Source organism: Carassius gibelio, chromosome B3, assembly GCF_023724105.1.
Source record: "Carassius gibelio isolate Cgi1373 ecotype wild population from Czech Republic chromosome B3, carGib1.2-hapl.c, whole genome shotgun sequence".
NCBI lineage: Eukaryota > Metazoa > Chordata > Actinopteri > Cypriniformes > Cyprinidae > Carassius > Carassius gibelio.
This window is the reverse complement of record NC_068398.1, coordinates 18,476,488-18,502,420: the sequence shown is the minus strand read 5'-3', so window position 1 is coordinate 18,502,420 and position 25,933 is coordinate 18,476,488. Positions and strand designations below refer to the sequence as shown.

The following is a 25,933-nucleotide window of genomic DNA, read 5'->3' as shown; positions in this document are numbered from 1 at the left end:
TGCCAATGAAAAATATTACATAAAAGCCACAGCAGAGCTGTTGTGTGTCACCGAGCAACACAGTGGTTTTTCAATGAATCAAATGAACCAATGATTCAAAGGCACGTTCATAAACAGAGCTCTTTACTGAATCCCTAAATGAATCAACCTTTTGAATGAATCGACTCAAAAAGTAATTTACCGCCACCTGCTGGAAGTTTTAGTTCATTCTTTAGAGTATCATTTCATTTCATTTCATTTTATTTAAGGGGGTGGGGTGAAATGCTCGTTTTCACTCAATATCCTGTTAATCTTGAGTACCTATAGAGTAGTACTGCATCCTTCATAACTCCAAAAAGTCTTTATTTTTATTATATTTCTAAGAGAAAGATAGTCTGTACCATTTTTTCGAATAACACGAGCGGCTGGGGGCGTGACGTGTGGGCGGAGCTAAAGAATCACGAGCGCGAGTAGGCTTTTGTGTTGAGAGCGTTTGGAAGCTGTGACATTACCGTGAGGAAAAAAACATCATCCAAAACAAACCATGGTTAACAGTCAGATTCAGCGTATATTTATGATCCAGAATCAGATCCAGAGGCTGAAATTTAACAAGAGCAGCATCAGCAACGACGTCTCTATGTAGTATGTATTGAAACTGTATATATTTGCTTAGCGGTTTTGGAAAATGACTAAGTTCCACTTTATGTCGTCTTTTTTTTTTTTTTTTTTTTTTTTTTTTTTTAAGGTGTACATGTGAAAAGTGCAGTTTGATGACAACATCGCATGTTGTTTACTTGATGTGCTTACACGCCGATAGCTAAGTTAACAACACAGAGATATTTGAAGCAGTTTTACTCACCGCCTGCGGTTCCAACACACGATCGTGACCCTTTTTCGTTGCGACTGCATTATCCTTAGGAAATAAACGATATGCAAATCCGGCGTCAAACTGGGCCTTGTTTGTAAAACAAGCATCTTCAAAATGCAGGGAACAAACAAAAACACTTGCACAACTCTGTAAAAATAAACTCCATCCACTGGTCCGTTAATTCGTTTTTTTTTTTTTTTTTTTTTTTTGGTAATCTGTGAAGGGTTGTTTTGCCCTGGCAACCAAAAACACATCTTCTTTTGTGACATTTCGCTCTCGCTCTGATCAGTGAATTGCTCTGCTATACGGGAGCGCGCGCTCTTCCGGCAGAAGTGCCCTTAGGACCCATATAAGGAAATTCCGCTCCATCTAACATCACACAGACCCATACTCGAAAAAAAAACTTTCCGAAACTCGTGACAAACCGGAACTTAATTTTTTGAAGTTTGTACTTCAAACGTACAACTTAATTTTTTAAACTTTGTCCATGTTTAGCATGGGAATCCAACTCTTTAACAGTGTAAAAAACTCAGTATGCATGAAATAGCATTTCACCCCCACCCCCCCCTTTAATAAAATATATATATATATATATATATATATATATGTTTGAAAAAAAGAATAACTTAATTTCTTTTGCACAACATAAAATAATGTATTTTGAATAGCCTACTGTTGGTAAATAAGCTGTTTTGGTCACTAGTAACTTTCATTGCCTGAAGATGATCTTTTATGCTCCATACTTTTTGCAAGTCCATTGAAGCCTAAACATTTAACTTGATAACAGCTTTAAATTGTCTTTTGGGATATAGTCACAGTCAAATAAATTGATTAATTAGATTAGTTTAACGCAGCACCCTGTATAAAATAATTTGGCTAGTAATTAAATGGTAATTTCTCATAGTTGTGAATTAGTTCTGAATGAGTTTAATCTCATTCACTAATTATTGATTATCTAATAAGAAATTAAAAAAAAATAAATAAATAAGAGTCTAAAGCCTATTTAATGATTACTTATTATTGATTCCAGAGTAGTACCAGCTGAAGTGTTTCATCCTGCACTTTTTCCTACAGTTACCGGTTAATGATGGACTATTATTTTAGACTGCTACCAAAGAACTACTTAAGTGTGTTGAATAATATCTAGAAACAAGTAATATTTTATATTTTGAGGATTTTCAGTAGAATTGCTTTTGTAATCTGATGCAGTAGTTTTTGCTCAACCCTGCAGTCTTTTGTGTGACTGTGACTGTCGTGCACAGTAATAAACAGCTGTGTCTTCAGTCTTCAGGCTTTTCACCTCTAAATGCAGCATGTTTTTGCTGGTGTCTTTGGTGATGGAGAACTGTCCCTGTAGAGACTGAGCATAATATGCACTTGAGCCAGTGTCTATATATCCAATCCACTCCAGTGCTTTCCCTGGTTTCTGACGGATCCAGTGCATGTAATAGCTGCTCATTGAGAATCCAGACACAGTGCAGGACAGAGTCACTGATTCTCCAGGCTTTTTCACCACAGAATATGAGGAGGTCAAAGACTGACCACTAACAGCTGAAAAACATGCAACAAATCATGTTAGATGATTAAGAAGATTGAGATGTCCTCAACAATTCAGAAAACATTAAGAGTTTCTTACATGAAATGATCAACAGCAGAACTAAATGCAGTAACACTTTCATCATCACCCCGAAACTGTGAACTGTAAAATATTTATCTTCACTGCAACTGGACACAAACACTGACTGATACTTTTGTTTTATAGCTCAAGTCTCTCTAAAGTTTAAGTAACATTGACCCTCCCTAATACATCATTACATTTGCATACATTCTGAAAAACAAGGTAACTCTGGCAACACTGGAACTGAGAATATTTATTATTATTATTATTCTGATTGATATAATATATTATTCACATTTATTTTCTTTTTAGGGCAGTGCAGGGGTTTGCTGACATGTTGTTAAACAAAATTTAAAGGAAAATACATTTCAGATTGCATTAACTCATTAAATCAACTTAACCATCTTTTCAGATAACTTAGATAAAACAATGTGCTCTTTCGTTACCTACCTAACGAATAACCTACATTGTTTGGGAGGCAGACACACTCTTGCAGTTTAAATCTAGATTAAAGACCCATCTCTTTAATCTGGTTTACACATAACATACTAATATGCTTTTAATATCCAAATCAGTTAAAGGATTTTTAGGCTGCATTAATTAGGTCAGAGGAGAACTGACCCCCCAACTGAGCCTGGTTTCTCCCAAGGTTTTTTTCTCCATTCTGTCACCGATGGAGTTTTGGTTCCTTGCCGCTGTCGCCTCTGGCTTGCTTAGTTGGGGTCACTTAGTTGGGGTCACTTCATCTAGAGTGATATTGTTGACTTGATTGCAAATAAATGCACAGACACTATTTAAACTGAACAGAGATGACATAACTGAATTTAATGATGAACTGCCTTTAATTGTTATTTTGCATTATTGACACACTGTTTTCTACTGTTTTTGGAGTGGGACAGAGAGGACAGGGGAGTTTAAATTCACTTTTAAGTGTCCCTTCAGTCATCAAAGCAAAAAGTACATTTGTATATATAAATTGAATATAGCACTCAACTTTTTGATTAAAAAAATACATAAAAATAAATAAATGACTCACTTACATATACATTTAAAAATATAGTTCACCCAAAAAAAAAAAAAAAAAAAAAAAATGCAAGTTTTTCCATTCCAAAGTACAATTTTACTTAGATTAGAATCACATTTGCTATTCCAGAAACAATTTATAAGATTTTAGAAATGGGGGAATAGAATAATAAATAAATAAAGAAAAACTATTCAAATTTGAAAGCAGAAGGCTAAAATGTACACGTTTATTGCAATCAATTTGCAGCGTTATAATGTTTATGTGGATTCAGGTATCAAGCTAATTGAAATCTTCTCACTTCAGTTACTGTCAGTTCTTGTAGAGCTGCTTCATCTGATGGAGTCAGTGTGTCTGTCGAGCACAGTAATAAACAGCAGTGTCCTCTTCTCTCAGACTCTTGGCTTCAAGATACTGTGTACTTTGAGACACGTCCTCACTCGAAGTTGTTTTTTCATGGAGTCAGCGTAAATCGAACGCAGTGTTAGTTCAGTCAGGCCATGGAGGCAAGGCTGTGAACAGCTGATGGGGTCAGCTGTCAAATCGCTCCAATCACCACCTATTTCCTATTAGACACGGGACATATATTTACGTGGCACTACTGCTCGGTAAGTATGCTCAACGGCTCGCAACCCTCCCTCCCTCCCCATTATATGCATGAGCACATTACTGCGCACCTTCTGGCTCTCGTCTTCTTTGTTTCAGATCACTAATGCTTACACAATCTTAGCTGGTGGACCTCACTGCAGAGAGACAACCATCTTCATAACCAGGCTACAGGATAGACATTCCACTGCCACATCCAGGGACGGACTGGGACCAAAAAACGGCCCTGGACTTTGACTAGGCCCGGCCCAAAGCAATCGGCGCGCGTAAACTCGACAACAACAACAATAACGCATGGCATGAGTGTCACAAGACTTTAATTGTGGCTCATGATACTATACCGTCTAAATTATAGCAATAGCACTGATGTTGACTAGATGTTGAGCCGGAGTGGGTGTCTTTCTCTGCTCTTGGTCTAAGCTCAACCTGAATAAACAACGATGGAATGTTTTTTTTTTTTTTAAACAGGTTTTATTCCAAGATGGCAAGGAATAGTTTATATAATATCCTGTTATAACATTATATTTTACAATATATTCCATGCTGTCTTAAAATGAATTTGTTAATTAATAATCTTAATTTATGCAGTTATTAATTAATTAATCTTACTGCACAGATAATAATACCACATCTAAATGAAAATACACCATTACAAATTTAACATCTGTATTCAAAATCTTCAAAGTTGGTAAGCATTAACTGTAATGTTACCAACATTTTTAAAAGTAAAAGCACAACATATTTCTTAATATTAGCTACTGCATGTTACATTTTACACCTAAAATGTTGAAGTTTAGCTGTTTTAACTACTGTGACCATTAAAAATGTAGCAACCTGAATATCACTTCTTAACATCATCCCTAGCAAGTACCTCTCTTTCTCCTCTCATGTTCCATACTTGGATCTGGATCTGCCTGTGGAACCAGCTCATCTTTCTGTTCCTCATCATCACCACTGGTGGCATGTTGTGCATTGCTGTCTGGCTCACTGCACTGCTGCTAATATTTAACTGCGAGGTGCTGCTGATGGAAATTATTGCTATATATTTCAGTTCGTTTGGGAAATTTAGTGGCTTCAGTATCTAAATTCCGCTTTTTTTTCTCTCGCCTTCTCAGCCCCACCCTTTTCTTTCCGTTATTTTAACCCCCGGCCACGTTAAGCATATTGTTTGTTTGTTTCTATGCTTCTTCTATCTAATGGAATGGGGGGGGGGGGGGGGTGCAGGTGATGACTGCGTGCGTGGCTGGTGGTGGTGGAACCATACCGCCAAAGATAAATTGTGTTCAATAAACTTGCCAAAGTTGTTCCTGTCTGAAATAAGATAATCAGAGCTAGAACTCCTGCCAGGGTTAATTCTCCCAATCCACTCCAGAGCTTTCCCTGGTTTCTGTCGTATCCAGTTCATGTAGTAGCTTGTCATTTTAAAACCAGATATTTTACAGGAGATCTTCACTCTAGTTTCTCCAGGTCTCTTTATCTGAGCAGACGACTGATCAAACCTTTATGAAAAAGAACTTTGTTCAAGTGTGCTATAAGTATACTTCTTTTAAACTCAAAATAGGAAAGTATGCTTTTTTGCTTACTTTATATGTACTTTTCAGAAATGGGCTGTACTCATAAATATACTTAAAATTACATTTAAGTATACTTGACATATACTTACAAAAATTCTAAATATATTTGAGCTATTCCTAGAATCCGTGTTTTTATTGTTAGACGGTAAAAATCAGTAAATAGTGTTTGAGAATGAATGGGTCAATTTGAGTAGAAAGTGAACTCCAGGTGTCACAAAACAGTATGTTACTAAAGCAAACAACAACTAACAACTAAACTAAACAACTAACAACAAAAGCAACCATAAAACAGTGTACATTTTTAATTATTCATGGGATCATAACTTTGATATTTACTTAAAGAATCATTGTAAACATAACAAATGGTTCCAAGTAAAATCTACTTATGAGTTTAACTTTAATTTCTACTTGGGCAGTTCCATTTGAATTTACTTATGTATTTAAGTACAATAAATGAAAACGAAAACCTCAAGTAGCTTATGGATTTAAAAGTGACATTTTTTAAGGAAAAAGACAAAATAGTATTTGTTTGTAAAATTGACTTTAATCTTTATTTACAAATAATAATAATAAAAAAAGTTTTTTACAGTGTAGGGGTGTATTTAAATTATAATGTTATCTTTGATAATTGTTGAGCTGAATTGTGTGGTAACATTATATACAGGGGAAGTGGAGAGTGAGTTTGCATATGCCACATTTTTGGGCTGTATATGAAGTTCTGAAGATGTGGCTGTTGTGAGGTGAGGTGTTACTGAAATGGTGCTCTTGAGGAATTACAAATAAACTGCAATTTAATCACATTTTACTTTTTTACAATTTACTTAAAGTGATTTGAAGTATCTTTATTTCTTGGCTCAGTTTTTGATTACATTTTTGTGATATGTTAGACTATTTAAATGTAAATGTTAAGACAAAAAAGTCAGGTTTTCACTAAGTTAGGGACTCCCTCTTGTGGAAGCAATGTGTCAGTGCTGCAGTGTACTATTCAACATTTAGTATTGTATTCATTATATATATATATATATATATATATATATATATATATATATATATACATATATATATACATATACATATATATATACATATATATATATATATATATATACATATATATATATATATATATATATATATATATATATATATATATATATATATATATATATATATATATACATATATATATGAAAGGGGATTCAGGCTCAAACCTTGACCCTACATACTGTATTGTCAAATAGCAAAATTGCACCTAAGATAATAAGAATCACCTTGTATTTCTGTTGCATGGGGCATTCATGTTGCTCTCAACAAAAGTAAATAATGACCAGCTGAGCTTCACTAAATGTATCATTAAATTAGTACATATGACTCATGCCTCCATGCAAAGTCTCCAGCAGATATTTAATAGCATTGGGTAAGCAAAAATCTAATTAGTTTAATTAATTAATTCCCTGAAAATGTATTTAGTGAGCTGTTTATATGGTTGTTTTCAGATTTTGTGCAGTGCTGTAGCTGTATTCATCACTGTGTCTCTCTTGCACAATAATATACAGCAGTGTCTTCATTCTTCATATTATTCATCTGAAGATACATCTGTTTCTTGCTGTTGTCTCTGGAGATGGTGAAGCGTCCCTGAACAGACTGAGAGTAGTATATACCTACCACTACCAGATGAGATGTATGCCAGCCACTCCAGACCTCCTCCTGCAGTCTGTCTGATCCAAGCTAAGTCTGGGTCACTACTAAATCCAGAGAATGTACAGATGAGTCTGTGAGATCCTCCAGGTTTAATGACTACTGACTCAGACTCAGTCAGTGTTTGACACCAACAGACTGAAAAACAAAAAGTTCAATATTAACATTTACAACAGAACACATGAATATGTCTAATGATCAACAGGTTTTCTAGACCATCTTACATTCTGTGATAGCAAACATGAAGATAAAACCCAGTTTAGGCAAAATATCCATTGTCATGTTATGAAAAGAGCAAGTTGATGCATCAAAGTCACAAACAAGTTTTGTGTCTGGAGATGAATAGAGTGGATGCTTTATACAGAGGATGAGGAGAAGTAAGTTTGCATAGGGTGCATCTTCTGTGACCTTATGAAGCACTGTGACCATGTCTGCCTTTTAATTTACTTTTTTGTACAAGTAACACGAGTTACATAATCAGATTACTTTTTTAAGTAACTAGTAAAGTAATGGTTCACGTTTAAATTTAGAAGGAAATATCTGAGTTGCTTTTTCAGATAATCAACTCCAGTTACTTTGTTTCCCATATCTTGACGGACAGCTCTCATTGAGAGAAATCGTGAGTGAAGAGGCGTTGTACGCGCTGTGATCTTACTCTAGTTTCTGGACTGAATATGAACATTTAACTAATCTTATCTGCATAAAATCATATTCAGTATTACTCAAAATCAATAAAAACGTGTAATGCATTATATAAATTTTATTAAAACCCTCAACAATTAAATATGTTTAACAAGACAATTATCATTCATTTATTTAATCCCATTTTATTAACCCATTTTAAGTCAAGTCGTCACCTCTATATAGTGCTTTAAGCAAAAAAGATTGTGCCAAAGCAACTGAATTAGGAAAACAGTGTGTCAATAATGCAAAATGACTGTTACAGGCAGTTCGTCATTGAGTTCAGTGTTGTCATAATTCCGCTCATTTCAGTTAAAATAGTATCTGTGCAATCATTGTAATCAAGTCAACGGCATCGCTGTAAATGAAGTGACCCCAGCTAAGCAAGCCAGAGGTGACAGCGGCAAGGAAACAAAACTCCATCGGTGACAGAATGGAGAAAAACCAGGCTCAGTCTGTGGGCAAGTTCTGCTCTGGCCAGATGAAACCAGCAGCTCAATTCCATGTGGTACACTTGAGTTGAGTGTGATGGTGGTGGAGCAGGTGTGGCCTGACCTAACATGCTGAGGTCTGTTGGACAGAAAGTCCATAATCCAAGACCCTGCACTTTTTCTAAAAATAACTAAAAGTGCTGTACCTACATGAAGTGGGAGCAAAAGGCAATATTAATCAGTGAGGACCTTCTAAAATATTTTTTGTTAATTTATCTTTGTTACCTAGTTATTTAATAATACAACATATGAAACATAGACAAAACACATTTAACAGTATATAATGCACGAATGTCTCGTGTTTAGTTGTGTATTTGTAGTCGGTGAATTTTCTGTTAATTTGTGAGACACCAATAATATATTTTGTGTAGACTAATGAATTCAAGTGCAATATCGAACGGAGAAAAATATATTTCTCATTTTTAATTAATAAGTCTGTAAAAATGGCAATGTTAAAATATTCAAGCCATGGTTGTTGAATGACAACCTCATTTGATCAAACATTGATTGAATGAATGAATGAATGGATGAATGAAGAATTAAATGTTTTATTTGGTTTGGAGTGGAATAGAGTGTGGGCAGAAACATACATTGGAGCCTACGCTTAACATTGTTCTGTTTCATCTTTTTCTCCTCTATTTTTCACTTCAGGCTTCCTGTCGGATGTGTCCTATTCCTTATGCTTAACGTGCGTTTATGTGTGTGTGTGCAAACTTTTCAGTTCATTCCTATGAGCAAGCTAAACTTCCATTTGCAATGGATTAAAAACGCTGGGGTCCCGTGTTCTGCTCCGCTCTACTGTACCTCATGCATTTTCTAATCTATAGCACCATGAGGACATGCTGCACCTGTTTGAAAAAGGCGGCTAAGGCAGCAAAAGCATAACCAGTGTATTGAGAGAGGACGCTCCATAAAGGGACATGGAGAAATATGGTGGGCGGCTTAAGAATGGCACAGAACAGGACCCAATGTGGCCAAGTGGGGCCTGCGTTAAAACATTAAATATTGATGGACATTCACCAGCATTGTTCAATCATTTTCAGCAATCAGTTTCTAGCTCGGCAGGGAAGTGTTTGTCTGGTTGTTTGTTTTTGATTATTTTTTACTATTATTATTATTAGTTTATTACATTTTCTCCTTCCCTGATGAATACCATAGACTGGTTTTGTTCTAATTTTTGGGGTGAAATGAGTTAAACTGTCATATGTTTCTGCCTGGTAGGCTGCTTTTGCAGGATGGTCATAGTATGGTCATGATAAATAGTTTAATTAATCTATAAATCCTAGCACTACTTTTTTTTAATGGCTTCCATTGTGACAGTACCCATGTAGAGTTAATGCAGTTATGTATAGAAATGGTATTGTAAAAAAGTCCAGTCCTTTAATTCTATAAGATAAATTAATATTACTGAATATTAAATACAAATAGGTTACTCTAGAAAACAGACTAGTGACATACAGATTTACTGGAAACCAAGTGTGAAATGAATAAAAGTTTTATAATTATTTATAATTTATAATATTTTATTATTTTTATTTTTCGTTTATTACATTTAAAACACCTCCGATTGGCCTTATGTTACTTTAGAGCTTGCATAGCTCAAAGATGTCTACCCCATTTTTCATGATGAGTTTTTGAGCAGCTGCTTGTATTTGTGCTTCCACTGTGTCTCTTGCACAGTAATACACTGCAGTGTCTTCAGTCTTTAACTGACTCATGTGCAGATAGAGATTAGAGCTGTCCTTAGATGCTGTGAATCTGCCCTGAACTGACTGAGCTGAGCTCTTATCAGAATCTGAATAATAATAAATAATCCATTCCAGTCCTTTCCCAGGTGCCTGACGGATCCAGTACATGTTAGTGCTACTAACAGTAAACCCACTGCAGGCACAGGTCAGTTTGTAGGAAGCACCTGGAGACACAACTACTGACTGTTCAGACTGTGTGAGCACAACCTGACAGTCAATACCTGTGGATAAACACAACATTTAGATTTATGAATATGAATATTGACACTAAAAACTGTTTGTTTATTCAGGGGATTCACTTACAAGACACAGCAGCCAGCAACAGCAAGAGAAATGAAGTGAACATGGTTTATCTGAAGGCTGATCTGGTGATGAGTCTTGCACTCCACAGTGTAGCTGTTTAAATATGAAACAGACATCAGTTCATTTGCATCTAAGCCCCAATTTAGCAAAATCAGTGGAGTCTGTTGAGCTTGAATCCTTTGAGGTTATTTTCATGGACAATAGTAGCATCTATTGAGATTGAAATAATATTGTAGCTCAATAACATGCATGGATAAATGGGATTATATATTACAGTTAGTGAATGCTTTTTAGGACTGTATTTTAGTCATAGACACATTGTAGAGTCTCTACAATGTTATTTTTGTTAAGACAGACTCTTGCGACCTTTTTTAATAGTGTTCAAGACAATTCCAAACAGCAGAATAACATGAGAATATATATTTTTTCTCATTTAAATACTATAATCTCCAAATATTATAGATCATCTGTTATTATTTTGTGTAAAAATATTTTATCTGTCTACTGTCTTGGCCTGTGTTCATTTCAGTCACTGTGTCTGTCTTGCACAATAATACACAGCAGTGTCTTCATTCTTCATATTATTCATCTGCAGATACACCTGCTTCCTACTGTTGTCTCTGGAGATGGTGAATCTTCCTTGGACAGACCGAGAGTAATATGTTTCTTGGTTATCATATCTGATCAATGCCAACCATTCCAGCTCTTTTCCATTCTTCTGTCTGATCCAAACCATCCAGTAGCCAGCAATGTTCAAACCAGAGGCTGTACATGTCAGTTTATGAGGTTCTCCAGGTTTCAGGACTGCAGCCTCAGACTCAGTCAGTGTTTGATACCAACAATCTGCAAAATATAATTCCATATACAAGCCAGAAACTAAGCCTTTTTTTTTTGCACAGGCCTATCTAAAGGGTTATTGGTCCCACCTAGTGATCAATTGTAAAAAAATAACAAATGTTACCTCTTCCCAACAGGGAAAACCACAAACAAACAAGAATGCATGATTATATGGTGTCATGGCTTTGCAATCAAATGTCATTATAATGGAAGTCAATGGGGCAAGAACAGCCACCAACAACAAATTAGGGAGAACAAATTGAAATCTAATGCTGCACAAAAACTAACAATGCATCAAAGCCAATCTTGTTACTAATCTTTGACATGCCCAAGACTGTGATAAAAGGTAAAAAAAAAACAAACAAAAAAAAAACATATCCAGTCCACCATTACTTTTTATATTGAAAATGTCATTTTTGTATGTTCCCTTTCGAAGGGAACTTCGACAATACGTCAACGACGCTATGGGGAACGCCTCAGGTGTGACAGGTGTCTGAAATCAAATATCAACTCACAGCAATCATGCTGACCGGCGACAGCCGTGAATCATCAGCTTGAATGATGAGCGTGCGACCTGGATATAAAAAGGGCGCCTTGAAACCATGACAATATCCTTTTCGTCTTCAGGGACTGTTTTGTCTGATTTAAACGTCTGCTTACAGCGAAAATGAAACGCACATCTAAGGCAAGTCCTAAAAATTTCGTGAAATGTGCTGACCCGTGCCCAAGATATTTGTCGCCGGGTGACACTCACGAGATGTGTGTGTACTGTTTGGGTGAAGAGCACGCACAGGATGCTCTTGAGGGAGCGTCCTGTGCAAATTGTGAGCGTTTTCCTATGAGAACGCTCCGCTCTCGTCTGGCTCTCTTCTCGAGGGAAGAGAGTTCAGCGTCTGGTCCTCGCGGATCGGGTCCCGCTCGTGCCGAGGCAGAGCGGCGACGCGCTTCATGGGGCTCCCAGATGGAGCTCGCTGACAGTCTCGAGGGGGGCGTTAACCTCTCGGACGCGTCATCGGCTGACGAGAGTGAGCTGCAGGGGGATGACGGAGACTTTTCTCCTACTAATACTGCAGCGAGTGCTCTTCGGGCCGGGCAAGAGATGGCTGAGGAGGATGATTTAGATCCTCAACCTCGTCAGCCATCCTGCCCCGTGTACGCAGAGTTGGTGGAAGTTATGGAGCGCGCCACTGACAAACTTCAGTTGCCATGGCGGCGCGCTCAGGGAGAGATCGTTCGCGGTCGTTTGGATGATCGGTTTCTCCCTGAACATAGACCACCAGCTCAGCAGAGCCTTCCATTCCTTCCTGATCTCCATTCAGAGATCGAGAGGGCATGGAAGAAACCGTACTCTGCCCGTATTCATCGACATCAGCGGGGTAACTTCGCTGATGTTGAGGGGATCGGTGAGTACGGTTATGTGTCGATGCCGCCCGTTGAAGAGACGTTTGCGAACTATCTCGTTTCTGGGCGGGTGTCGACACTAAAAGCTCCGACTCTGCCATCCAAGCCCCTTAAAACCACGGCTCGCTTGAATGGCAGAGCGTACACGGCAGCAGGTCAGGCTGGTGCTGCCCTTCATACCATGGTAGTGCTCCAAGCCTACCAAGCTGACCTGCTGCAGGATCTCGACCAGGGGGCAGGGCTGTCCCCTGAGGCGGTCGCTGAGTTGCGCCGGACCACAGATTTGTCCCTCCGGGCCATTAAACAGACTGCTGCCGCGATCGGCCGATCGATGGCGGCGATGGTGGCCACAGAGAGGCATCTGTGGCTCAACTTGGCTGATATCGGGGAGAAAGAAAAGTCCCTTCTCCTTGATTCACCAGTTTCGCCTGCTAAACTTTTTGGCACCTCCGTTGAGGCGGTGGTTGGGAAGTTTAGGGAGGCGAAGGCGCGCTCGGCTGCATTTAAGACCTGTATACCGCTGAGATCCGGGCCCCAGCCCAGGCAGGCGGGAGGACCTGGTCCGTCTTGGTCTGAGGACCGTAGGCAGGACCAGAGGTCTAGTGTCGCCTCTCGTGCCCCCCCCCTCCATGGAGGAGTAGGACACAGAGGTGGCGGACCTCCCGCAAAAAGAGGGACTTAAGGGAGGTCATTCAACACAAGCGCTGCAATGCTCAGCGGAAGTAGGGTCTGATCTCCCTGGAGGGCTTTTTCTACCAGCCCTCTCCCTCTTCTTGACTCCCCAGGCGTTTACGTTACACCAGCCCTGGGGATGGGCCTTATGATGAGAACTATGTTCTGATGGGCCGCCGTAGCAACTGGTTGATGTGAGCGCCTCTTTTAGGCATGTAAAAGTGGTGAACCCCAGATTCATTGAGAACTCTCTGGCGAGTCTTCACTCCGCACGCCGCAGGTGAACTTTTGGTTTGTAAAATTCTGTGTGTATAACTAACACTGATTGTATTTCTCTACAGACCCTGTTCCCTGTATAGACCTAGGGGGTCATTCTTAGAGGAGCAATTAAAGTATGGACTTTAGGGCCCTGAAGCCTCCCCCAGTTGGTGGCTAGAACGAATTAGGAAGAAGCTCAAAGAAGATTTGGCTTCTGTGCTGAGTATGTGATGGCCTTCCTGTCATAACATTTTATATGCGTGGTGGGCCAACGCTCATTTCTGTTTAGCCTCAGGGCTATTAGCCACCCAGAGGGTAGAGTAGTTGGTCTTCCTAAAAAAAAAAAACTTTTTTGCTTTAGGTTTAGACTGACGCTGGCGCTTCAGATAGATCTTCAGATAGATGTCCTGCCTATCGGTTTGTGACATTGGTATCCTGAGTACTCGCTCCCCTGAGCTCTGTTGGGTTTCAGTAGGTTGAGTGTTTTCACGGCCTCTCAATCAAGTAGGCTGTGGCTCCTCCGAGCCCTCAGGTAGATCTATGCTTGTAGGTCGGCCCTCATCCGGGCCGCCTCTGTAGCTGGCCTAGGCTATGCTAGGGATGTTGGAGGCGTGTTGCTAAGTATAGCTGCCACATTCATTATGTGTTAGGCTTCCTCCCCTTGATTTCAGCCTCCTCCCTTAAATGGGAGTTGTTGGCCAAGGCCCGCCCCTTTCTCTGCATTCAGGGGTGATAGAGTAATGCAGGGTGGTAGCTGAGGTAGGATCAGTCTGGCAGGGTTAGGCCATCTTTCGCTCTGCGAAGTGAGAGTTTGTCAGACCCTGCCGAACAGAGATGTTTTTGGAATCGCTCGACCGATGGGTTGAAGTGGGTTGGCTTCTAATTTAGCCCCCCCGCTCCCCTAGGCTGGGCGCAGGACAAATCCCTGTCACCCTTTGGAGCCACTTGCAGGCCTGCTCCCTGTCTAACATTGCAGGGGCATATGGTTGTTACTCCCCCGCTAACTCAGGGTAGTTTTGAGTAGTCCATTCTCAGCTCTGTATGTATCTACCTCAAACCACGATGGCTCCGGTTGAGCAGGGAGTTCTAAACTACATTTCACTCCGGTTTTTGAACTCCGCTCCCTTTGAAGCCAGAGCATTGCCATGGGCTGATGCCTATGCATTTAGTAGGTAGGCCCCTAATGGGGCCTCCACTAGGCAGAATGGCGTATGTTGTACTCCCCTGCTATAAGGGTATTGCTATTTGCTGAGTACACTGCCTCTGGCAATGTGATTAGGTACCAGGATGCTGTAGCAACAGATTTCTGCCGCGAAGGCTGCAGTTGGGTAGTAGGCCCCAGCAGGCCTCCTTGACGGAATAGCCCCCAATAGGGCTCCTAGGCCAGCTCACCTTCGATGGTTGGCCCTGGTAGTTCGGGCAGAAGGCTCACTGCTGATTAGTAGGCCTTAACAGGCCTCCTCTGAGGTGGGTCGCAACATTGTGGAACATACACTTGGACAAAACTATAGGAAAAGTTTTTAATAGTATGGTTCCAGCAGTGTTCGGTAAAGTAGCAGAATAGACTCGCTATCAGCTAGCAGGCTCGCCCAGGCCTCCCTGTTAGGCGAGTCCCCAGCAGCAGTTACATCCAGCTGATTAGACTGTTTCAGGTAGAAGGCCTCTTCAGGCCTCCCTGAAGGTGGGCTCCCACATTTTGTGGTGGTCAGGTAGTAGGCTTTACTAGGCCTCCCTGAGGGTTTAATCCCACATACTGTGGTTACTAGGTGGCAGGCCCCACAGGCCTCCCTGGAGTTGAATTCCCGCTTCTTTGAACTGTCAGGCAGTAGGCCTCATAAGGCCTCCCTGAAGGCAAAGCCCCAAAGACAGTCAACTGGACTGCCAGTCTGGCTCACTATCAGCTATGGTTTTCAGGTAGTAGGCCTCTCCAGGCCTCCCTGAAAGTAAGCTTTCCTGCACTGTGTTTATCAGGTAGTAGGCCTCACTAGGCCTCCCTGAAGTTGAGCTCCCACATACTGTGGTTGTCAGGTGGTAGGCCTCACCAGGCCTCCCTGGAGTTGAGTTCCAAATGACTTTCAGTTTCCACTTAAGGTGGTTATCTGGTAACAGGTAGTAGGCCTCTCTAGGCCTCTCTGTAGGTGAACTCCCATATTGTGGTTATCAGATAGCAGGCTTCACCAGGCCTCTCTGAAGGTGAGCTCCCACATACTGTGGTTGTCAGGTAGTAGGCTTCTCCAGGTCTCCCTGGGAGTAGTTTCACGGTGATGCTGGGTTTCGTAAGCTAGTGGCCACTTACTTTCAGTTTAGCAGTCCTTATCAGGCAGCTACTGGAGGTGAGTTTGCGCCCTGGCTCGGCTCAAGTTTTTATTCTCTGCTACGGGTTCCCTCCTGGAACCTTTTTATCCTGCTACAGCCTGGTTGCCTACCAGGTAGATCTTATGCTCCCCTCACTGAGGGTCAATGTGAGTATGTGGTCTCCTGAGTCTGGTCCGTCGGTCGTAGGCCTCTCATGAGGCCTCCCAGTTAGATCAGTCCTAAGGCCCTCACAGGCCTCCTCAGTGTTTTTGAAACACAAACACTGGGTAGATCCGTGGATCGAGTAGAGAAACTCCCCTCGCTGGCAAGGGTTGTAAAGCACTACGCTGAGTCATACTCTCCAGGATATCCCGTCTCTGAGATCCGGGCCGAGTGGTTCACTGCCTGCTCCGCAGTTCCTCGGGCCGGATGCCTTCCTAAAGGCAAGTGTCCAGAGGCTCTGTCTTCGGACAGACAGGAAGTGGCCAGTCTGTAGTGTCTTATGTAGTGACACCAGGTCAGGCCTGCCTGGTGGTTTTTCAGGTGGTACATTCCCCTGAATAGTGACTGGCTGGGGTTCCCTCGGGTTCCCTAGCCACATTCCCTAGAAGGGACCCCTTCTAAGAAGTTGAAGTTGTGGTCCTAGGCCCTTGAGCAGGCCCAGGTAGACCTTTCACTAAACTATGTTTATGGAGGTTTTCTGTGGTATCATATAGCTTGGGCTATGACCGTAGGGAGTGCTGTCACTGACAGCCCTGTGTGACCTGAGGGTGAGTGGTTCTAGCGTTCACTGAATGCTGGTTCTGACAGTTGTCACTGCCATTGGGCATGCACTCCCTTTAGCATGGCGGCGTGGGTATTTCGTTCCCCATAGCGTCGTTGACGTATTGTCGAAGTTCCCTTCGAAAGGGAACGTCTCAGGTTACAAATGTAACCTTGGTTCCCTGAGAACAGGGAACGAGACAATACGTCTCCCAGCCATGCCTCAGGGTCTGCCTGCCAAACAGTCCCTTCAGACGAAAGGATATTGTCATGGTTTCAAGGCGCCCTTTTTATATCCAGGTCGCACGCTCATCATTCAAGCTGATGATTCACGGCTGTCGCCGGTCAGCATGATTGCTGTGAGTTGATATTTGATTTCAGACACCTGTCACACCTGAGGCGTTCCCCATAGCGTCGTTGACGTATTGTCTCGTTCCCTGTTCTCAGGGAACCAAGGTTACATTTGTAACCTGAGACGTTTTTTTTTCCAAAATCAGTGACATCATTTATGAACTTGGTAATTAAAAAGTTAAAATTGGATTTTTTAAAAATACTTGGTAGTTTTGATCAGGACTGAGGTTGATTAATAGATTTATGCAAAAAAAAAAAAAAAAAAAAAAAAAAAAAAAGAATAAGAAGAAAAAAGACTATATGATACAATTTTACAGCAGTTTAATTTAGTGGATGTTTTCATCCACGAACATAACGAAAGCGTAGTGAATTTGCCCACAGTGTACCGTTGAGTTTTTTGAAAAATTTCAATTCATTTTCCCAAAATATGGACAAAATAAGATTTGTCACCAAAAGTCATTCCATTAGATCAAACACAGAGAAAGTTGTGGGCAAAATAAGACTCAACATTACCCCCTAGTGGACGAAAACGTCCCCAACAACGCATAAGGGTTAAATAAATGTTAGATTATTTAAAATGCTTACATTTTTTCTTGGTTTATTGTTGTGTATATTTTTTATGATTATTTCGCATTCCTTTTGTGTAAAAGCACTTTGATTTACCATTGTGTATGAAATGTGCTATTTAAATAAACTTGCCTTTATTCATTTACCTATTTTGTAAATTAATAAACCATATTAAGTATATTTTTTATATAATTTATATATAAGTAATTTAATTTAACATTTTAATTCACTTTTAATTATTGCCACATTTTGTTTTCAATAATAAATGTAGCCTACAGATTCTGTTGTATATTGATTTAGGTCTTATTATGGCATTCAACATCCAAACTAAGTCATGGATGTTAAAATTAGACCACAGTTTTCGTGCATATGGTTCTTGCACAGGCATTAAACTGCTATTCATCATAGTGCCTGTGTACCGAGCACAATAATACACAGCCGTGTCCTCAGTTTGCACATTTTGTCCTTTAAAGTATACTGTGCTTTTAGATGTTTCTCTGGAGATGATGAACTTATTTTTTAATGAATCCTTGTAGTCTATTCCTCCTCCAGCATGGATCATGCCGATGAACTCAAGGATCTTCCCCTGAGTGAGTCTAATCCATGAAGGTGCCTTAGAGCCATCACTGAGAGCATATCCAGATATTTTACAGGAAATGGTAAAAGATTCTCCAGATTTTACCAAAAGGGAGCTTGGCTGGTTGTGTTCCACGCTGCTGTACACATCTGCAAATCAAACAGCAAATAAAAACGAAGAAGAAGAAGAAGAAAAAACTTCAAGACAAAAAACTTTGTACTCACAAGATGTAACAGACATCATTAGAAGCACAAACAGATAAAACATGATTTTATGAGTGGTTCTTCTCAGCTTCGTAACAACAAAAGGGAATTACACACAGCAACTGTGGGGATGGGTATAAATACTGGAGAATTTGCATTTTGAGTATTGATAATTGTTTTTTGTATGTGGTAGCCTACGGAAAATTTGAAAATTGTGGCTGGTCTTTTAAAGAAACTGAAAGAGGTCTGTTTCATACTCCAAAAGTATTAAATAAATTACATTAAATGTACAAAGTAATATTAATGTTATTGTGACTTCACATTTTGTTTTCTAAGAAAGGACAACATATAGGTTTGGAAAGAGATGGTGGTTTGCTTTATGGTCATTTTGGGGTGAATTATATCTTTAATATGAAATGAACTGCTTTGAATGTGTCTTATAGACATTATTTGTACTCATTAGAACTCAATCAGTAACACAACTGCTGATATGTTGCCCCTTTTAACCTGGCTTTATAAATTTATACACATTTAAAGATAAGAAAGAGTGATTTAAAAATAAATGTGTAAATGAATAAACCACTTCACAAACAAATCAACATATTTTTTTAAACACTCATCATCTCCATTTCTCCCCCTTCTGGGTTTTTGTAAGGGTAGCTGTATGAAAACAAGCAAAGTGAATCTGTTGCACAGTAATACACTGCAGTGTCTTCAGTCTTTAACTGACTCATGTGCAGATAGAGATTAGAGCTGTCCTTAGATGCTGTGAATCTGCCCTGAACTGACTGAGCTGAGTTCTTATTAGAATCTGAATAATAATAAATAATCCATTCCAGTCCTTTTCCAGGTGCCTGACGGATCCAGTTCATGTAAGTGCTACTAACAGTAAACCCACTGCAGGCACAGGTCAGTTTGTAGGAAGCACCTGGAGACACAACTACTGACTGTTCAGACTGTGTGAGCACAACCTGTGAGTAAACACCTAAACAGAGAGACAAAAAATCTTTACATATCTAAAGTATCACAATACATAACACCCAAAAATTGCCTAAACCATTAAAAAATAAATAAAACACTCACTGTGTGCAGCTGCCAACAACACAAAGAGCTTTAGGGAAAACATTGTCTCTCCTCTTCAGATAAATCTCTCATTTACTAGTTTTAAATAGAAAATATGGCAGTTGAGTTTGCATTGATATATTTGCATGAGGACACACAGAGAGGGTGTGTTCAAAATCTAGTAAGGTTTTTTTTTTTTATGGAATGGTGACCTCTTCTGGTACCTAAATTATTCTTTCAATGGGTCAGTTGAGCATTCAAGGTTATTACATGCCATTTAGTGGATGAATTTGATAAAAAGTACTTACAAAGGCTAAAAAATCACCTGACTCATTCAGTGTTCGATATTCATTTATTTATTTGCTTTGATTTTGCAATGCTGTGGTTATTTTGTGAAAGTATGTATAAACATTATATAAAATAAATTATATATTATATTATATTATATTATACTTATAATATAAAAAAATACTTTTTATTTAAAAAATGTTTAGTATAGTTTTTGTGCAGGCCCTGTGGCAGTTTGTGGCATAGTGCATTGCGGGCACAATAATACACAGCTGTGTCCTCAGTGTTGAAATTCCTTCCTGTTAATATAACTGTGTTGCTGGAGGATTCAGAAGAGAAACTGAGCTTATTTTTCAGAGAATCTGTGACACCATTGCTACTGGAACTGTAGTACCAGCCGATCCACTCCATGGGTTTTCCACTTGAATGTCTGATCCAGTTTGTGTAGCCTCCACCTGAGGCTGAATATCCAGTGATCTTACAAGAGATGGTAAATGTTTCTCCTGGTTTTACAACCTTTACAGGAGGCTGATCCAGCTCAATACAGAAAAAACCTACGAACAATGATTAAATAATTTCAGTAATACAAATTGAGCTCCACATCTGAACTAATGTTCATTGGTGATTAAAGTGGAGGTTTTGTCCTGCAAAGTCATGTCATGTAAGAAAAAGTTACTTTAGACTCATGAGAATAGGTAATGAAAAGACAGTAAGCACTGACCATATATTTATGTGTTTTATCAACTTTATCTATTGCACATGTGCAAGATCAGTGATTGAATAATACACTGTAAAGAGTGAAAAGATGTGAAACTTCAATGCTTTTACAATTTAATCTTTACTTTATTTCATATCAGGAATAATTGATTTCTACAGAAAAGGGACAACATAAGTCTATAAGTACATAAAAAGGTGAAGAATGTCATCTTTTATGACTTTCATATTCAAACACACCTGATTCAATCAGCTGCACATTAGGAGAGATTCAAAGACCTTAAATGTGTGTCAGATAAGAGAGAAATCAAAAACACGTCGTGTTGGGGTCTTGGGGATTCTTCAGGACAAGGATCAGAAACCAATGCTTTAGTTCAAAACAACAGCAGCAGTTTCTCAGAGCTCAGCGTTATTATTCTGCCAGAAAGACTCAAAAGACAGGTGAACATTTACATGGTATTGATTCTATAAAGATGGTATCGAGCTACAATGATTCATTAAGTCTGGAAAGGTTCTTTGGCATAGGCACTGAGCTTAGTCTGAATCCTGTGGATGCAGATTTGGCTGAACCTGCCTGAAGATGAAGGCAGGGACGGAGCCCACCCTCTGATGGATGGACAGGGACTAACCTGGTGGTGATGGGGAGGATGGAGGGACACGTCAGCATCATCAACTCTGGACGTAAAAGAAAAAGATCTGTACTTATAAACTCAAGTGTCAAGCAGTGACTTATCTGTCTTCTCTGTTTAGAATTATCAATGTATGACATTCATTACAATCTTTCTGCTAGATCTAAATCTTTCATTCTTAGCTGTGTATGATATTGGTGTTGGTTGATATTTTTCTTTTAAATTCTGTAAGCTGATAGGTCCATAGGTTTATCGATGGTTGTTGGAAGAGTGCTGCTGGAATGATCTTTATTGCACATGTATTGTAAAGGGTTACATCACTCTTTCCCCTAAATTATTGTTTAAGGAATACGAAATGGAATAAAGAGTTGTTTGTTCTCAGATTTTGTGCAGTGCTGTAGCTGTTTTCATCACTGTGTCTCTCTTGCACAATAATATACAGCAGTGTCTTCATTCTTCATATAATTCATCTGCAGATACATCTGTTTCTTGCTGTTGTCTCTGGAGATGGTGAAGCGTCCCTGAACAGACTGAGAGTAGTATATATAACTACTACCATCACTATAGATGTATGCCAGCCACTCCAGACCTCCTCCTGCAGTCTGTCTGATCCAAGCTAAGTCTGGGTCACTACTAAATCCAGAGAATGTACAGATGAGTCTGTGAGATCCTCCAGGTTTAATGACCACTGACTCAGACTCAGTCAGTGTTTGACACCAACAGACTGAAAAACAAACAGTTCAATATTAACATTTACAACAGTACACATGAATAAGTCTGATTATCAACAGCTTTTCAAGACAATCTTACATTCTGTGATAGCAAACATGAAAATAAAACCCAGTTTAGACACAATATCCATTGTCATGTTGTGAAAAGAGCAGGCTGATGCATCAAAGTCACAAACAAGTTTTATGTCTAGAGATGAATAGCTTGGAGACTTTTGAGGAAGACAAACAAAAGTAGGTTTGCATAGGGTGCCCTCTAAAGGTACATTTGCATTTCTGTGTCCTTATTAACCTTTGTAACCATGTCTGCCTTTATATGTATTCTTTGATAATTATTATTTACTAAGCTATGGTAGAGATATTACCCATTAATTGCATATGTTTTTATTTAATCTAAATTCAGTTTTCTCAAATCATAAAAAAATATATAAATTCTTCCTCAAAATATGTAGTATTTACACGGTTTCACGCACAAAGGTAAACATAGAGATTCCTTTATTCATAGTTGGAGTAAAATGTTTTGGGTTTGCACTGTGGTGAGATGGTTGAGAATTTCTTCATATTTTATTCTTAATATTGAAGAATGAGAGATGGTCCATCTTACCATCTGAACTGTTTTGATAATGTCTGGCCTGAACAGTGTATAGTTTCTCCAAAGCACATTAAGTTTATGTACTGCACAGAAGTCTCTTGTGTTACTGTGTTTTTCGAGCACAGTAATAAATGGCAGTGTCTTCAGTCTGCAGATTTGTCATGTGCAGATACACCTGCATTTTACTGTTGTCTCTGGAGATGGTGAATCGTCCTTCAACAGTTTTAAAGTAATATTTGCTGCTGCCACTTGGAGAAGAAATATATGAGATCCACTCAAGCGCTTTTCCTTCAGCTTGTCTTGTCCATCAAATAACTGCAACTCCAACATCAATCCCAGAGAAGGTACAGGTCAGTTTATGATTGTTCCCAGGTTTGATGATGACTGACTCAGATCTTTAAACTCAAGTCAGACCATTGTCTACAGCAGTCACTAATAAAGAAAGTATAGAGTGCAACGAATAGATGGACTCTGAACACAGACAATTAGAATCAAACAGACAGGTTTATTGTACAGATGTGGTAAGTGGCAGAGGCATGAGCAAGGATATTGATGGATGAACTGTCCAGTTACCAGGTCTTATAGAGCATGGGATGATGTAAAGATTGTGGAGGAGCTGGTGGTGGGGATTGAGAAGCAGGTAGATAATGGTCGGAACAAACAAACACAGGAACACTAGGAGATGAAGGAGATCTGGAGACCTGAATAATAGTTCATGTTAATTTGATTTTTTTGAGTAATGAGTCATTTCCCCAATGGAGACCAGACAGTGTGTGTGTGTGTGTGTGTGTGTGTGTGTGTGTGTGCGCGCACGCGTGGTGCACTTTTGAACTGTGGTGCTGGTGATTAGTGAATGACGATCAGGTGCGGGAGATCAGAATTCAGAAAGATGTAAAGATGACTAAGATGAATACATAAAGATGTATCCCTACTTACCATGCATAAACATGATTATGCTTATTAAACATGCAATTCTGATTTTGCAGCAGTTTTTGTTCACAAATTTCACTGACAATATATTGAGGAGTAAAATATTGAGGGTTTATAATACAAAGAAATTCAGAACAAAAATAAACAAGTAATATTTTATATTTTGGGGATGTTTGCAATATAACTGCTATTGTGATCTGATTAGGGTGACCTGACCATGACACACACACAGACACACACACACACACACCACGTATATAATTATATATACGTGTATAATTATTTTTTTAAAATAAAGAATTATAAGCAAATTATAAACCATAAGACAATAGATACAAATTAAATATTAAATTAATTCATTTTTTTATAATACAGCTTAACATGTATGCATTTATTTAAAAGGGTTATATAATGTTGCTAAAAGTAACATTATTTTGTATATTTGGTGTAATGAAATGTGTTTATGCGGTTTAAGGTTAAAAAAAACATACTGTACTGTATTTCTTCATACTGTACATTATTGTTTCTCCTTTATGCCTCGCCTTCTGAAACACCTCAATTTTTACAAATCTCATCATTCTGAAAAGTGTGCTCTTATTGACCAGTTATCCAGTGTGTTGTGATTGGCCGAATACCTCAAACGTGTGACAGAAATGTTACGCCCCTTAACATGTTGTGATGCTCTGTCCACTCAGAATAACAAGACATAAACATAAAACCCATTATAAAAGTGATATAAACATGATTTCTAGTTGTGTCCTATTTTGGAAGGCCGTCTGATCCGAGAGTGAGCCGCGGCCGGCTCCAATGAGCAAAGGTGGGCGACTTAAGAATGGCACAGAACAGGACCCAGTGTGGCCAAGTGGGGCCTGCGTTAAAACATTAAATATTGATGGACATTCACCAGCATTGTTCAATCATTTTCAGCAATCAGTTTCTAGCTCGGCAGGGAAGTGTTTGTCTGGTTGTTTGTTTTGAATTATTTTTTACTATTATTATTATGAGTTTATTACATTTTGTCCTTCCCTGATGAATACCATAGACTGGTATTTTTCTCATTACTGGAAACCAAGTGTGAAATTAATAAAAGTTTTATAATTTAGTTTTTTTTTTTTTTTTTTTCATTTAGTACATTTAAAACACCTCCTATTGGCCTCATGTTACTTTAGAGCTTGCATAACTCAAACATGTCTGCCCCATTTCTCATGATGAGTTTTTGAACAGGTGCTAGTATTTGTGCTTCCACTGTGTGTCTTGCACAGTAATACACTGCAGTGTCTTCAGTCTTTAACTGACTCATGTGCAGATAGAGATTAGAGCTGTCCTTAGATGCTGTGAATCTGCCCTGAACTGACTGAGCTGAGCTCTTAGCAGCATCTGAATAATAATAAATAATCCATTCCAGTCCTTTTCCAGGTGCCTGACGGATCCAGTACATGTTAGTGCTACTAACAGTAAACCCACTGCAGGCACAGGTCAGTTTGTAGGAAGCACCTGGAGACACAACTACTGACTCTTCAGACTGTGTGAGCACAACCTGACAGTCAATACCTGTGGATAGACACAACATTTAGATTTATGAATATGAATATTGACACTAAAAACTGTTTGTTTATTCAGGGGATTCACTTACAAGACACAGCAGCCAGCAACAGCAGGAGAAATGAAGTGAACATGGTTTATCTGAAGGCTGATCTGGTGATGAGTCCTACACTCCACAGTGTAGCTGTTTAAATATGAAACAGACATCAGTTCATTTGCATCGAACCCCCGAATAGTGGAATCACTGGAGCTTGAGACTATTGAGGTTCATTGTATGGTCAATTGTATCAGCTGTCTTGATATGCAAATAATATTGTACTTCAGTAAATAAATGTAACATTTTTTGCAGCAGGCATGTGCGTGCAACCCCTCAGTTCCATCAAACAGACATGGCATTGTGTTTTGTTCATGAGAAAGTAGGTAAAGGTCTTTAATAAAGCTGTAGAGCTTAAATGAGTTGTAGTAGAACAGCAAACACAGATCAGCACTTTTTTGCAATATCAGGTTGTTGTTGTTGATGCACTTCTTGTTGTGAAACTATGCTGATCCTGTATAAATAAATTCATAATTCAAATATTGAAAAATATGTGATAGATTACTTGTGTATTATAATTTTTGTAATTTTATATTCAGCAACACAATTAATTAGATGTACAAGTAATAAAATGTAGTACTGTGCGTGTATAAATATAATTAAACTGATTTATGCTATATGTGTTCACTTTATGTACATATACATGCAAATATGTCCTTTGTCTTTTCTGTCTATTGAGTATTTAAACATGAAAAAAGTCTGATAAAAGTTTAGTGTTCAGCTTTAAACCCTATCAAGCATTAACTTACACAAATTAATTGTTTCAATAAAGCTATTGCATATAACAATGTAGTGCAGATTTTGTCTTTATTGTGATGTTATGTATCAAGATATAGTAATATGC

At 38.9% G+C, this 25,933-nt stretch overlaps 1 gene segment (V, D, J or C); it reads right to left on the bottom strand.

The window, feature by feature from the left end:
• Positions 1–25,213, bottom strand: part of LOC127952942 (Ig mu chain C region membrane-bound form-like) — a 371,759-nt gene extending 346,546 nt beyond the window's left edge. The window contains 3 exon segments of the C gene segment in view: positions 19,191–19,481; positions 24,991–25,004; positions 25,087–25,213. Of these exon segments, the coding sequence occupies positions 19,191–19,481; positions 24,991–25,004; positions 25,087–25,129 (348 nt within the window).
• Positions 25,214–25,933: the final 720 nt, after the last annotated feature.